Source organism: Odocoileus virginianus, chromosome 22, assembly GCF_023699985.2.
Source record: "Odocoileus virginianus isolate 20LAN1187 ecotype Illinois chromosome 22, Ovbor_1.2, whole genome shotgun sequence".
NCBI lineage: Eukaryota > Metazoa > Chordata > Mammalia > Artiodactyla > Cervidae > Odocoileus > Odocoileus virginianus.
The window spans coordinates 20840142-20855675 of NC_069695.1; the positions used below are offsets into that span (position 1 = coordinate 20840142).

The 15534-nt window shown below is 40.2% G+C and overlaps 1 protein-coding gene across 2 annotated transcripts in view; it reads left to right on the forward strand.

Moving 5' to 3' along the window:
* The window catches only part of MYOM1 (myomesin 1), a 117838-nt gene that overhangs the window by 59576 nt on the left and 42728 nt on the right, over nt 1-15534 (forward strand). The window contains exons 15-21 of one of the 2 annotated variants that reach the window (XM_070452703.1): nt 1657-1840; nt 2523-2697; nt 6085-6206; nt 7514-7801; nt 10062-10258; nt 10970-11096; nt 14713-14897. In XM_070452703.1, coding sequence (XP_070308804.1) covers nt 1657-1840; nt 2523-2697; nt 6085-6206; nt 7514-7801; nt 10062-10258; nt 10970-11096; nt 14713-14897 — 1278 coding nt within the window. The remainder of the gene's footprint in view (nt 1-1656; nt 1841-2522; nt 2698-6084; nt 6207-7513; nt 7802-10061; nt 10259-10969; nt 11097-14712; nt 14898-15534) is intronic. The other variant, XM_020908315.2, reaches the window with a different exon arrangement.

Sequence of the window (15534 nt, forward strand, 5' to 3'; positions counted from 1 at the left end):
ATTTCACCTCCCAGGGTAGGGTGTATGGGTTCGATCCCTGGTTGGGGCACTAAGATCTCACATGCCTCGCAGCCAGAAAACCAAAACATAAAACAGAAGCAGTGTTGTAACAAATTCAATAAAGGCTTTAAAAATGGTCCACATAAAAAAAAAAATCTTAAAACAAACTTTGATAATCACATAATATATGCTAAAAATGAATCAAAGTAATAAACTAAACAATAAGTCTGGGAGGATTATATTCCTCAGTGGGTAGCCGAGTGACTTAAAGGGGAATTTATTCTCTCTGCCCTCCCACATACAACAGACACATTATCATAAAAGGCACTGCAAGGGATGTCAATGTTCGCCTCATCAAATTTGCCTGTTTTACAGACATTGACACTCATGTAACTTTCCCAGTACCACATAGCTCACTGTTACCAAAGCAAGGACCTGGATCAATGCCTCTGGGTCCTTTTCATCATACCATATTGCCTCTCATTTCAAGTAAATGATGGTTATGCTGAGTGATGTACTAAAAAACTTATTGTCCCCTAAAGTTATCATCCTTGACAGCTGGTCAGTCTATTATAGGTTTAGATTTCTGGAACAATCTCTTGAAACCATTCAGACGTTCTGTAGCGAAGTCACTTCTGCTTTGTCCACATTCAAAAAAAGAAAAAAAATTTTCTTTATCTTTCACTAACTTCATACATTCAGATTTCAGAAAAATTAATTCATTCAGAAAAAAAAAATCATTGATTATCTACTATGTGCCAGATGATAGTTCCAGGCTCTGGGGTATAGCAGTGAACAAGATATCTTCCTGAACTCATTTCGTTGGCATTTACATTCCAACAATGGAGACGACAAATAAATAGTATAATTTCAAGTGTTGATAAGTTTCTTAGTGAAAAATAAGGCAGAGGAAGTAAAGGATAGAGAGAGATGGGGAAGGAGCAAATAACCTTTGCAGGTCAGTGATGGGGTGGTGATGATCAAGAAGGTGATATGTGAGCACAGACCTGCATGTTGTTATGAGTCATTAAGTAACACACAATTAAAATAACTCAGGTCATAACAATATAATGGAAATGTAAGTATCTAACATACCATATTAAACTTAATTACATACCCTAAAAAAGCATCCAACCACAATTTGTGTGTCCTGCTGTGCTCAATTGTGTCTGACTCTTTGCGACTCTGTGGACTGTAGCCCGCCAGGCTCCTCTGTCCATGGAATTTTCCAGCAACAATACTGGAGTGGGTTGCCATTTCCTATTTCAAGGGCATCTTCCCAACCCAGGGATCAAACCCCATCTACTGCATTGGCAGGCAGATTCTTTACCACTGACTGAGTGGAACACCCCATCTGACTCCAAACTATCATCTAAATAAAGGACTTTTGTAAGTAGACCAACGGCCTTATTTAGTTAAGAAAGGAAGTGAAATATCAAGGCATCATATTTGTCCAACAATACAGCTGTATTTGATTGAGGTAATCCTATGGACTTGAAATGTTTCATCCCCCACTTCCTCCAAATCTCTATTCCAGACCAACTTGCATAACAGGTAGTAGTTTGTTGGCAGATAAATGAACTTCAAGGTGCCTGGCTTAGAGTTCTTCAGTTTATTCTTTCTGTGCTTTCAATGATCTCACTGTTCTGGCTGCAGTGTGAAGCGGGAACAGAAAACTGGCAGCGGGTGAACACAGAGCTCCCTGTGAAATCTCCCCGCTTTGCTCTCTTCGACTTGGCTGAGGGGAAATCCTACCGTTTCCGAGTCCGCTGTTCGAATTCGGCAGGAGTTGGTGAGCCGTCAGAGGCAACGGAAGTGACCGTGGTTGGCGACAAGCTTGGTAAGTGTAGAGTTCGCTTGAGCTGCTGTAAACTTATTTAACTTCAATTCGAGAGAAAATTTAAAGGCAAGAATCATACTGAAATACATATATATTCAAAAGTAAAAATGGTGACAGGGTTTTTCATATTATAAATTTAACTGATGACTGCTTGACTGATATGTTAAAAAGAACTTCATGTGTGTGTATTAGTTGCTCAGTCATGTCCGACTCTTTGTGACCCCGTGGACCTCCTCTGTCCATGGAATTCTCCAGGCAAGAATATTGGAGTGGGTTGCCATTTTCTTCTCCAGGGATCTTCCTGACCGAGGGATCGAACCCAGGTCTCCTGCACTGAGGCAGATTCTTTACCACCTGAGCTACCAGAGAAGCACCCCTCCCCCCCCCAAAAAAAAAACTTTATGAATGATTATGAAAGTACTTTCTCCAGGAGTTTCAACAGTATTGCTAGTGTACTTTTTTCCTGGAGGGGATTGATATGTCCATGGATGTTTAGTTTCTCACTATGCTCCCAAACTAGAATATTTAAAACATTTTCTGCTCTAACAAATATAAAGAACTGTGTGTTTGACGTGGTTACTAGTATAATATTTATATATGCATGTTCATGTTTCTGCATGTGTGATAAGAATGAAGTTTTAAAACCACCTTGAACTTGACCATCATTTTCTTCTTTTCTCAGACATCCCCAAGCCTCCGAGCAACATCATCCCAAGCAGAAACACAGACACATCAGTGGTTGTTACGTGGGAGGAACCCAAAGATGCTAAAGAGCTGGTCGGGTACTACATAGAGTCAAGCATTGTTGGCTCTGGCAAGTGGGAGCCTTGCAACAACAACCCTGTGAAGGGCACAAGGTAACCGCACTATGTCGGGAGGTGGGCTGGGGTTCTGACACTGGAGTCACAGGGGCTGCAGAGAAGGAATGCAGCCATGGGCCCGACAGCAGCACAAACATCCAACGCAGGGAGATTATTGAAAACATTATGCTCTGAGTATCCAAATGAATTCAAAATTGAATGTGTCTATGGCCATACATTTGAAAAAAGGATTACTTAGTGACATTGAACACTTAGAAACCCACAATGGTGGCTATGATAAGAGGTCATTTCATAGCTCTTTTCTGATTCTTTCACTTTATACTGTATGTCCTTTGAAACCTTCTGTTCACTTTTAATATCTGCTGTGATACTAGATTCCAAGGATCTAATAGACCCTAGTGAATATAAATTATCCAGACATTTTGTTTTATTTTATTATCTTTTAAAATTCAAGTACAAGTAATCTACAACACTATGTTAGTTCCAGGTGCACAACTTAGTGATTCAGTATTTCTATACATTACCAAATGATCTCCACAATAAGTCTAAGCACCCACTGCCATCATTGCAAAGCTATTACAGTATTATTGACTATATTCCCTAGGCTATACATATCATTCCCATGACTCATTTTTTAACTGGAAGTTTGTACCTCTTAACCCTCTTCGCCTATTTCATCAACCTCCAACCCTATTCGCCTCTGGCAACCACCTATTTGTTCTCTGTATCTAAGAGTCTGTTTCTGTTTTGTTCTGTTTGTTTATTTGTTTTGTTTTTTAGATTCTACATAGAAGTGAAATGAAGTCATACAGTATTTGTCTTTCTCTATTTGACTTATTTCACTTAGCCTAATACCCTTTAGGTTCATCAGTGTTGTAAATGACAAGCCTCCATTCCTTTTTATGGTTGAGTAATATTCCATTGTATGTGTATGCCACATGTTCTTTATCTATTCATTATCAGTGGAAACTTAGGTTGCTTTTATATCTTGGTTACTGTCAATAATGCTGCAGTGAACATAGGGACAACATGTATCTTTTCAAATTAGTGTTTCTGTTTTCTTCAGAAAAATACCCAGAAGTGGAACTGCTAGATTATATGATAGTTCTGTTTTTAATATTTTGAGGAACCTCTATACTCTTTTCCACATGCCAATTTACATCCCACCAACAATGAGCATTCCTTCTCCTCCACATCCTTGCCAAGACTTTTTGTTTCTTGTCTTTTTGAGAATATTCATCCTGACAAGTGTGAGGTGATAGCTCATTCTGGTTTTGATTTGCATTTCCCTTATGGTTACTGATGTTGAGCATCTTTTCATGTGCCTATTGACCATCTGTATGTCTTCTTTGGGAAAATGTCTATTCAGATTCTCTGCCCATTTTTAAATTGGGTTGTTTGGGGAGGGTTTGATATTAAGTTTTATGAGTTCTTTGTATATTTTGGATATTAACCCCTTATCAGATGTGTCATTTGCTCATATCTCCTTCCATTCAGTAAGTCGCCTTTTCGTTTTGTTGATAGTTTCCTTTGCTGTGCAAAAACTTTCTCATTTGCTGTAGTCCCGTTTGTTTACTTTTCCTTTTGCTTTCCTTCCCTGAGGAGACAGATCCAAAAAAACTTTGTAAGACCAAGGTCAAAAGGTATATGGCCTATGCTCTCTTCTAGGACTTTCATGGTTTCAGGTCTTGCATTTAAGTCTAATCCATTTTGAGATTATTTTTGTGTATGATGTGAGAAAATAGTCCAGTTTGATTTTTGTTCATGTAGCTGTCCAGTGTCGTAAATTATGCCTGCATTTTAAATGAGGAGAAAAAAGTATTGGTATTGTATGAATTTTGAACATCAGTATGGTAAATCCAATGCTGAGGAGATAGACACAGACCAAAATAAAGACATTCAGAATACTTAGTGATCTTGTATCTAGTTCTAATGTAAGGAAGGTTATTTATTTTTTTTATTCTTGCTTTTGAACATTTTGCCAACCAGCTTTGTAAACTGATGACGAATTCTGGCCTACACCCAAATTCCGAGTCTCCTTTACTTTAGGATCAATCTCAGGGGAGAATCCCCCCACCCCATTGTCAAGCAGGTCTGTTAGGCAGCTTCTGGGGTGGCCACTTCTATTCCAAGAACCCCCACAGATGGAGTCATTCCTTTGCAGAACATGAGAGAATGAAGACAAACCAGTTAATGGGAAAAGGCAGTATGTTTTGCAAGAGATTAATTTAACCTGTTTGTGCACTTCGCGTTTACTCTGAGTTTCCTGCATTTTCCAGGGACTGTTCAGCGACACTGAAGTGCAGACACTGAAGCTCGGTGTCTGCGACACTGAAGTGCAGACACTGAAGCTCGGTGTCTGCGACACTGAAGTGAATGTCTACTGAACTGAGCCGGCTTACACTATGGCTGCCTGTATTAAATATTTCAACTTGCTGAGAGTGGCAGAGTCACCAGCAGGCCGCAACTTCTTCTACTTACCGTCCTTCAGGATGGATTAGAATGTTACTGTGATTCATGAAACAGGGTTTTGTTATAGCCCTGATAACTATTAAAAAAGTGAGGTTGTTTTATGTGTGAAACTGCCCATGGATTCACACCTCATTACTGAATCCTTAAAATGTACATGACAATTCTGGAGTCAATTTTTCACCTAATTTTCAGATCCTAGTGTAATTTTTCAAGTAATTTTACCTTTCATGGCATGCAGGGAGGCAGCGAGTAGGCAGCCAATGCTTTAGAGCTATAAATATAACCCTGAAATAATCATTAATAATGTTATTAATACCACCTATTATTTAGTCAGTGCCTCTTATATCCAGGGCCTGTAATGGGTACTATTATACGTTTTAAAATTAATTTTTAATTTTTTATTGAAGTATAGTTGATTTATAATATTTCATGTATATAGCAAAGTCATTCAGTTTATATATAGATATAGATATTCTTTTCAAATTCTTTTCCATTATAGGTTATTACAGGACATTCAATATAGTTACTTTTACTATTCAGTAGGACCACGATATTGATCTATTTTATATATAGTAGTGTGCCTATTAATCCCAAATTCCTAATTTATTCCTCCCCCTGTACTATATATAATTTATGGTCAATCTTCACACAAGAGTTATTATGTAGGCATTATTTTTCCATTTTACTGATAAGTACACACAGGTTCAAAAAAAGTAGGGTGTTTATTCAGAGGAAAACCAGGACTCCTCATTGTTTAACAGAGTGAATTTAGGAAATTGCCTGAGATGCCTTCTTGTTTAATATACGTATGTTATCTGGATCTCTCTACATCCTTTTCTTCCTTTTAAAAAAAGAATGGTTTTCATAAAGCCAGATCATTCTGTTAAGATAACAATCATCTTCCCTAATTTTCCTCCTGGGAAACTTTTTAAAAATTTTCTTCCCTTTCAGATTTACTTGTCACGGATTGAAGACCGGTCAGAGTTATATTTTCCGGGTCAGAGCAGTTAACGCAGCTGGACTTAGTGAATATTCACAGGATTCAGAAGCAATCGAAGTAAAAGCTGCTATTGGTAAGTTCTTCGTGCACAGCTTTACATGGGGGGAAATGAATTTTTCTAAGTTACAATGAAAGATACCATCCTCTCCAGAGACTATGTCAAGTTTCTAATACGGCTCAACGATCCCATCCTCAGATGGTCATTGTCTCTGATTCCAGGTGACCTCTAACCTTCCACAGCTGTTCTTTTACAGATCTCCATCACTTATCCAGATTCTGTGCTTCTGTAGCCTTTCCATCTTCATCAGCCCAAGTTTCCTCAGATATTCCCATTGTGTGAAACTCCATTTTAACGTGGTGCTCATCCTGGGAATATAGAGGGCCATCCAATGCCATGAGGTGGTGTATCACCCATAACCAGATCATCTCATACCTAAAAGCCATTCCCTCTGCAGCAGAGCCTGGCTTGTTTTCAGTAACAGCACATTAACCTGCCTTCTATAAACTCTGCTAAAATTCGTGCAAGACATGCGTGGTTGCTTAATCATATGTTTCATCTCTGCTGGCAAAGTAACCAACAGAATAAAACCAGTAATAAAGTAATTATATGTATGTATAATGATGTGCCTCCCAATCTTAAGGTGGGGAAGGGACCCAGGTAGTTCAAACAATAAAAATGAAATCTGTGATATAGTAGCACATATGTAAAGAGAAAGATTGTTTAATACCAATTGTCTTCAGTTAGCATCTTGTATTACTTTTTTCTTTTGTCACAAGGCATGTGGGATCTTAGTTCCCCAACCAGGGTTGGAACCAGTGCCCCCTGCAGTGGAAGCACAGTCTTAACCACTGGATCTCCAGGGAATTCCCCTGTATTACTTTTTAACATTCCTTATAATATGTTCGTATTATAAGGACATAGTGAACATGTTTCTTTGAGATTGGGAGATACAGACCATTACTATATCAATAAGGTACATAACTCTAATTGTTACATAATCAAGATCTTTGTTGTCTCTTGTGCACTCCCCTCACCCCCCATTCTGTTGAATAATGGAACTTATATTTCTCAAGAAATGTCTGAGAAGTGCTTGTTCTTATATTTACTTGGGTCCTGCAAATCCAAATGGTTCTTGTTCTGTCTCTGGTTTTTTGTTCTCATTTCTTCTTTTTCCCAAATATAGAGAAGTTGAAATGTTTCCTTGGTGTTAGTTATGTGAAATGTTCGCTTTTCATATTTCTTGCAAATTCAGGTGATTTCCGTTAAACCAAGATTGTTTTTGTTCTGTGTGAGGTGCTAATGTTTTTCTCTTTTGTTCTAAGAGCGATGTGTACTGCCTCCTGGCTCAAAGTGTTTCTGTTGTTATCTGGCAATTATAGGGGGCGGAGTGTCTCCAGCTGTGTGGCCTGAGATGAATGAGACACCTGGTGGACTAACAGACTCCAGGGGAGGCATGCATGACACCTCCCAGCCAACCTTTAAGAAAGATGCTTTGCTTGGTAGCAAACTTAACAAACCTTCACTACCCAGTAGCGCTCACAACCTGGGCCAAACAGAAGTGAGTAAAATAAGTGAAACAGTTCAGGAAGTGCTTTCCCTGCCATCAAAGAAAGCGGCCCTTGAGGGGAAAAGTAAGTCTGAGCCTCTGAGAAAGAAGAAGGACCTAGGTGAGCGCTGAAACAGTAAGAGCGTCTCATCTGTTCACATCAGTGTCCTCACGGCTCATTGTCCATATCACCTTCTTCCATCTGTGTTCACTTTCATCAGTGTTCATTCTTAATTTTATGTGTTTTCAGTTACCCATTTGTAATACCTTTGTTTAATGAGTCATAGAAGTAGTTTTCTCTGAACTTGGCTTTGACACATAATTCATTGTGCTTAATGACAATAGAAATATTTAAAGTAATTTGGTTATTGAGTCCCTTCTAACTTGTCAAACAGACACACCTTTGGCCTCATTTTGCTGAGAGTTAGAGATGAGAGCAGGGAGAATTCGATAATTGTAGCTGTAAGAGGTCCTTCAAAATATCGTTTTGGTAAATGGATAGGAAAAATATTTCACAAAGAACTGACATTTTATTAGGGTCATAGTTATTAACTTCTATTATTTATCCTTAGGTTTTCAAATTACCTTCACATTTAATCCAAATAAACATAAGTAACAATATGTCTTTGAGTTGTCATGAAAAGTTTAACATGATGTTATAATTACATATTGCTATATTCAATTATGTATTATTCACATTCCCAGAACTAAGACTATTTATCAGTAAGGCTAATTATCTAACCAGAATTAAAATAGAAAGACTAATTACAGTAATCAGATTTTTTTTTCATTTGTTTTTATTAGTCGGAGGCTAATTACTTTACAATATTGTAGTGGTTTTTGCCATACATTGACATGAATCAGCCATGGACTTACATGTGTTCCCCATCCTGAGCACCCCTCCCACCTCCCTCCCCAAGTAATCAGACTTTTTATCAGGATATTTGGTGCTTGTGGTTTGTATATTCTAGGAGACAATGTTTCTCTTATTGAATAAAAAATAGTTAATAAGTACATACTGACAAATTGTAAGATGCCTCTCACCCATCCCCTATACCTACCTCACCTCTAACTTCTGTAACCTCTGCTTTTTTGACACCTTTATTTACCCCTTTAACTCAAAATGAGATGGGGTGAACTCATTTGAGAATTCATATTCAACACTGCTCTGAGACAGAGAGAGAGAAAGAGTTTTTAAAGGTAAAGAATGCAGGAGGTTGGTGATGGGAGGAAGAGAGGAAAAATGTGTTTTTTTTTTTTTAATCTTTATTGTTCTGAGAATCTTTTTGAATAAGAATGAGATGGTTCCTATCTCTGGTAACCCACATAAATATTCAGAAAATTCTTTCTAATGTTACTGCATATTGAGTGGATTTCTTTTCACCAACCACCCTCTCTTTTTTTAATCAGAAAAACAGTATTTTCAATAGTTGAGAGAAAGTTTGATCAGCAAAGCCACATAAATAAAGGGAAACTTTTAAAGTAGTATCCAAATATTTTCCTGACTAAGCGCTAATAAACATAGTGACAGCTATGTAGTATTTCATGCCATATGAATAATAATCCAGTATCAAGTTTAAAATAATGGAGTAAAAGGTGTTATACTAAGAGAAGAATCACATGGAAGAATGTTCCTGGTTTAAGAAAAAAAATTAATGCTGCATTTAGCTGAGCTCCTGAATGTGATTCTTCCTGTGTATAGACAGAACTTATATAGTTGTAAGGTCTCATATGGGTGTATGTATCTGAGTGGTGAAATGCTAGCTGTTTGGAAATATATGGAAATTCTTAATAAGTGAATTAAGGCAGAAATTGATATACGTATGCCATTTTTCTCAGGGAGCAAATAAAAACAAAGCCGCATAAAAAAACTAAAATATCTTACACTTTAATGCTATTGTTTTAGGAATGAAGAGATCGTATGTACCTCTGTCCTAAAATTTGGAGTTGAGATACATAAAGCAAGATGAAAACTAAGCAATACAAATATGTAAAGTATTATTTAAAAAAAAAACAAAAATATTTTGGGGAAATATTTCTGCACATGGGGAATGAATCATTCTTCAGAATATTGTTAGTTTTTTCAGGATTTTGTTAGAAACACTAACATTTTGCTGTTAATATTCAAAGCTTCTTTCTTCTTGGGAATGAAGAGGGGCAGGCTCTTTTTATCTTTGGAATAATAGCTGTGGTGCAGTTTTTACTGTATGTCAGTTTTCTTCCTTGAACATCAAATGGACACCAAGTTGCTTACTGGTATTACCTTTTAGTTTTACACTCAAGACCTAGTGCCCTCCCGCATGGCATCAATGAAACAGTTTGATGGACGTAGAATCACAGAAGCAGTTCTGTCCACTCACAAGCTCTTCATGTTACAACAGCACCACCATCTCCACCCTGTGACATCACCTGTCTCGAAAGTTTTCGTGATTCAATGGTTCTTGGATGGAAGCAGCCAGATAAGACTGGAGGGGCTGAAATTACGGGCTATTATGTGAACTATCGTGAAGTAATCGACGGGGTACCAGGAAGATGGAGAGAAGCCAACATCAAAGCCGTCAGTGATGAGGCATATAAGGTAAGTGTGTGGCCTTCTGTGGGCTTCCCAAGTGGTACTAGTGGTAAAGAACTGCCAGTGCAGGATACATACAAGAGACGCAGGTTTTATGGAGGCTTCACTACATAGACTAAATTGATTAAATCATTGGCCACTGGTGTCTGAACTTAATCTCCAGACCATCTTCCCTCTCCAGAGGTCCTGAGGTCTGGGATGAGGCTGAAAGTTCCCGCCCTCTAAGCACATGATTAGTTGCCCTGGCAGTCAGGCCCCATCTTTAGATGCTTTCTGAAAGTCACCTCGTTAACACAGTAAAAGATGTTTGTCACTCTCATCACTTGGGAAATCCCAAGAGTTTTAGGGGCTCTGTACCAGGAATGGAGAAAAAAGACAAAACATGTATTTCTTATTATAAATTGCAGTATCACAGTCAGGATAATCTATCTCCCTTTGGATTAACTCAAAACCAACTGATTAGTAATCTTAATCACATATGAAATGTATCTCCTCCTTTGCCATTTGATGCAACACAATCACAGCACTATTCCAATACTCTGCCCTGTTCTGTTGCCCAGAAGCAAGTCTCAGGTTTCACCTACATTCAAGAGGAGATTACAAGAAGGGTGTGACTCACTGGGGATCATCCTAGAGTATGTCCAACACATACTCTAAATAAATGCAATGTTGAAACAAACCTGAAACCTTCACTCTGTGATGCTGTCCATGTTGCAGATTAGCAACCTGAAGGAGAACATGGTGTATCAGTTCCAAGTGGCGGCCATGAACATTGCCGGGTTGGGAGCACCCTCAGCAATAAGCGCCAGCTTCAAGTGTGAAGAATGGACCATTGCCGTTCCAGGTAACTCGGGGAGACTGTGTCTCAGCACTGAGGCACAGAGCTTCTTCCAATGGATCCTACAACCTGGAACTAAATTTAAGTGCTACATAGCTTCTAAGGGAGACAAATTCTCTCAGCCCCTCATGTTTACATAAAATATTTTTACAAATCTATTAATAGGAACCAATATAAAACTGAGTATAAATTTCTTATATCCCAGATAAATCCTGGAGTCCCCATAGCTCAGCCTCTGTATGGAGTAAGATGGACAGAGCACCTGGGTTGAATGCTACTTGATTATTAAACAGAAATACCCATCTTTGCTTGTGCTTCTTAAAGAGCATTGAAAGACATTCAATTCACACATCCCAGCTAAATTTCTCTAAAGCGTCTTCCTGCACTCCTGAGTTGTCGCACATTCTCTTAATGCTCTGGAGCCTCTCATTTATCAATCTCCCCCGACCCCCTTCCCCAGACCCAGCACTCCATGGCCTCCTTCCTGTTGTCTCCTCCTCCCTGGATCCCAGCTCTTCACTATACACACAGGGCACCCCATGTACCTGCCTAGGACTTAAGTCCTGCCCTGATCCTCTTAAATCTTTTACTTACCTCCCCAGCCCTGTCTCTCTATGTCAACTTTTCCCCATCTCTGCATCACAACAAAGATCCTAGAACCGAACTGGAAATACTCTACTTCGGAGATTGTCATAGAGGGTGGTTGGCTGAAAAAAATAGGGAGAAGCAAGAAACATTCACCTATGCCTTTAACTCTTACACAGTTACAACAGTGAACAAATCTAAAGACTGAATACTAACTAATTTGCCAAGTCATTAAGAGTCAGACTGTGCTTAGTCTCTTAGTCATGCCTGACTCTTTGCAACCCCATGGACTGCAGCCCATCAGGATCCTCTGTCCATGGGGGTTCTCCAGGCAAGAATACTGGAGTGGGTTGCCATGCTTTCCTCCAGGGGAATCTTCCCAGCCCAGGGATCCAAACCAGATCTCCCGCATTGCAGGCGGATTCTTTACTGACTGGGCCACCAGTGAAGCCCAGCGTCAGACTAGCAACATTAATGTATTTGGTGGATGGTTTTATTCTGCTTCCAATGTCACTAACTTTAAAGACCCAAATACTTTAGTGCCACAGAATGACTAAGCTCTCCCACTTGGGTTTGATATTCAGCTTGTTTAATACCTGCTGTGACACCAACATCTACCACATTGGAACCCCAGGCCACCCTGGGCACACTGAATGGACCCAGTCTGGTCCCAGGGCCACCGTCTTCCTCTGGTGAGACCTTAGCACCCTTGGAGAACTGTATTTTTGCCTTAGCTTAGCCAGTATCCATATGCATCACATCTCGATCGCGTGTGAGTACAAGGATTACAAAAGAAACTCAAGAGAAGTTCAAGTGTTCACTCAGGTTCAGTAAATCCAAGGGGTAAACACACTGCCTTTCCTAGCACTTTCTTGAAGCTGGTGCTATTTGTTAAGTTCTTTCTGCCTCCTACACAAAAGTGGGTCTGTTTTTAAATTCTTGCAATTCCCGAATAAAATTAAAATGTGAGTGACTAGAGACCAACAAATTCTGAGCAAGCCTATGGAAAATGATCTGATAGAAAGCGATGTAGTTAGCAAAAGAAGTTGCAGGGTGAGTGCTCCCAAATCAGAGGAGAAATGAATGGGGCAGTTCTCCATCCCCAAGACCTGTCTATTCCCAGATCCACCCTTGACTTACTGAGAAGTGTTGGGCAAATCATGAATCAGGAAAGCCTGATGACAGATGAGAGCATTTAGGACGTTTTGTCATCCCTTTGTTTTACAGATGAAGAAACAGACTCAGGTTAAATGATAATCAGGGGGTCACAAAGGCACTAAGTGGCAGTTAGGTTTGGAAGCTAGGTCTGCTCATTCTTAGACTTGGGGGTTAGGAAGCAGCAGTGGGGTGGTCCTCGCCTGGAAAACAGGGCTTGGGCTACTGTTAGGATGGCTCCCTGGCTCCTGAGGATGACAGAGGACAACGGTCATGGAAGCTATCTGCATAACAGAACATGCCATGCCAGGGTAAGGTACTAGTGTTATTGTTTAAACCTATTTCCACACCAGGCATCATCAGGAGATGATGACTCATTGTGACTGTTAAGCCGAGGTCAAGGGCCCAGCCAACATTGAGCGATCCATAGCAAAACCCCAAGGCATAACACGATGGAGTTCGCACTTGTCGTTGGCTCTCAGGCCACCACGAGTCAGTTCAGGTGATTTGGATTGGTTGGTTAGAAATCACTTGTTATTTAAAAAAAAAAAAAGGAAAACAAATAACTGTATCACCTGCATAGCAGCTGATAGTCATGCAAAGATTGTCATGCAGGTAATCACTGAGTAGCTGGGAGTCTCCCAAGAGTGCAAAGAACACACACAGGGAATGTTTGGTTTCCTTCCAGAACAGGTTGATCAAGTTCCTTGGCTTCCCTGAGCTTTCTGTTAGTTGTCTTAGGAAGGGATGAGATAAAAGAGTGTTAAGTGCCTGGTAAGGTTTAGCACAGATTCAGGGCCCATGGAATTGAATGTATTTGTTTTGGTGAAAGTTCTTTGCAACCACAAGTGTAGTTTGTTTTTACCCCATACGAAATATATGCTTTATGGGTATCCTTCCGGTGAGGAGCTATTTTGCAATAAATTTGTTTTTCTTTTTGAAAAAACTGTATTTATTTATTATTTTTGGCTGTGTTGGGCTCAGATGGTAAAGCATCTGCCTACAATGCGGGAGACCCGTGTTCAATCCCTGGGTAGGGAAGATCTTCTGGAGAAGGAAATGACAACCCACTCCTTTACTCTTGCCTGGTAAATCCCATGGACGGAGGAGCCCGTAGGCTACAGTCCATGGGGTAGCAAAGAGTCGGACATAACTGAGCGACTTCACTTTCACTTTGGGTCTTCATTGCTGTGTGTAAGGGCTGTCTCTAGGTGTGGTGTGTGGGCTTCTCATTGTGGTGGCTTCTCTTGTGGAGTACAGGCTCTAGGGCATGCAGGCTTCAGCAGTTGCGGCTCCCAGGCTTTAGAGCACAGACCCAGTAGTTGTGGTACACAGGCTTAGCTGTCCTGAGGCACGTGGGATCTTCCGGGACCAGGAATCAAACCTGTGTCTCCTGCATTAGCAGGTTGATTCTTAACCACTGGACCACGAGGCATGTCCCATATACTTCTTTTTCTGTATTCACAAGCCATCAAATAGAGTTGTTTGCTTCATCATAATTGAGATTGGGGGACATTTTCAGATTGTCAGCCAAAAATAATCAGAAACTGAATCTGCAACCAAATTAAACTGTCCTGGTAAAAGGTGAGGAACACAGGCCTGAGGACAGCCTGAGGGCAACGCTTCATCCGGCCGCTGGAGGGCACCTCGAACTGGCCTTAACCACTTGCTGCCCGTAAAGGGTCTTAATAGGCTGATATAGTTGGTATGAAATGACTACAAAATGCCTGTTTCCATGGGAATAGTAGATTTTACAAGAGAAGAAGACCAGTATAAGTTTCAGTTTAAGACTGTGAATATGACTCTAGGTTTACACACAATGGAGTTTTCTTATCTCCATTATGATTTTTACACATGGGTCTCTCTGTCTTTCGCTCTTCAGGACCACCGCACAGTCTCAAGTACAGTGAAGTCAGGAAAACCTCCCTGGTTCTGCAGTGGAAGCCTCCCATCCACTCAGGACGGACTCCAGTCACTGGCTACTTTGTGGACATAAAGGAGGCCAGTGCCAGAGAGGACCGGTGGCGAGGACTCAATGAGGCGGCTCTGAAACACACATACCTGAAGGTCAGAGGATGCTCACAGTTTGAGAAAGTTTCCCCCTCTCTCTCTCTTTCTTCTTCTTTTTTTTTTTTTTTTAAAGAAAAAGGGTTCTTCTAACAGGGTAATTTTAAAGTCAATGAGATAAAGCAGAGCATCTCAGTGTTGGTTGGTGTCATGTGTTGGGCTCCTGGTAGGCTTCCATTTGGCGGTGGGTGGGGTTTGGGGAAGTTTCTGATGCTTAAACCAATTTGGTTATAATTTGACCCAAATCTCTTTGCCTGGCTTTAGAAATTACCTCTCCTCTCTCTTGTTTTCCTCTTCACCTCCACTTACCCACCTCATATCTTCACTACTTCCAGTCTTAAGATGTTATTACTTACTATCCTGACGTTCTCATTCCTACCTGACATATTTTTGAGGGTGTTTTTGATTTGAGGGTGTTATTTGCATAGAGTTCACACCTGTGAGCCTTGAACTCCGATCCCTTGAGTCATGCATGGCCTCACCTCACCTGCCCTCTCTCACCTGTGCTCACGTGAGCTCTTAGGGACCAGAAGAATGACTCAACTCTTGACCTTGACCTCACCCTTATCCATGTCACTGCCTTCCAGTTTCCTCTAGGGTGTTCTAACCAAACCAGTTTCTAACTCCCATCTACCAG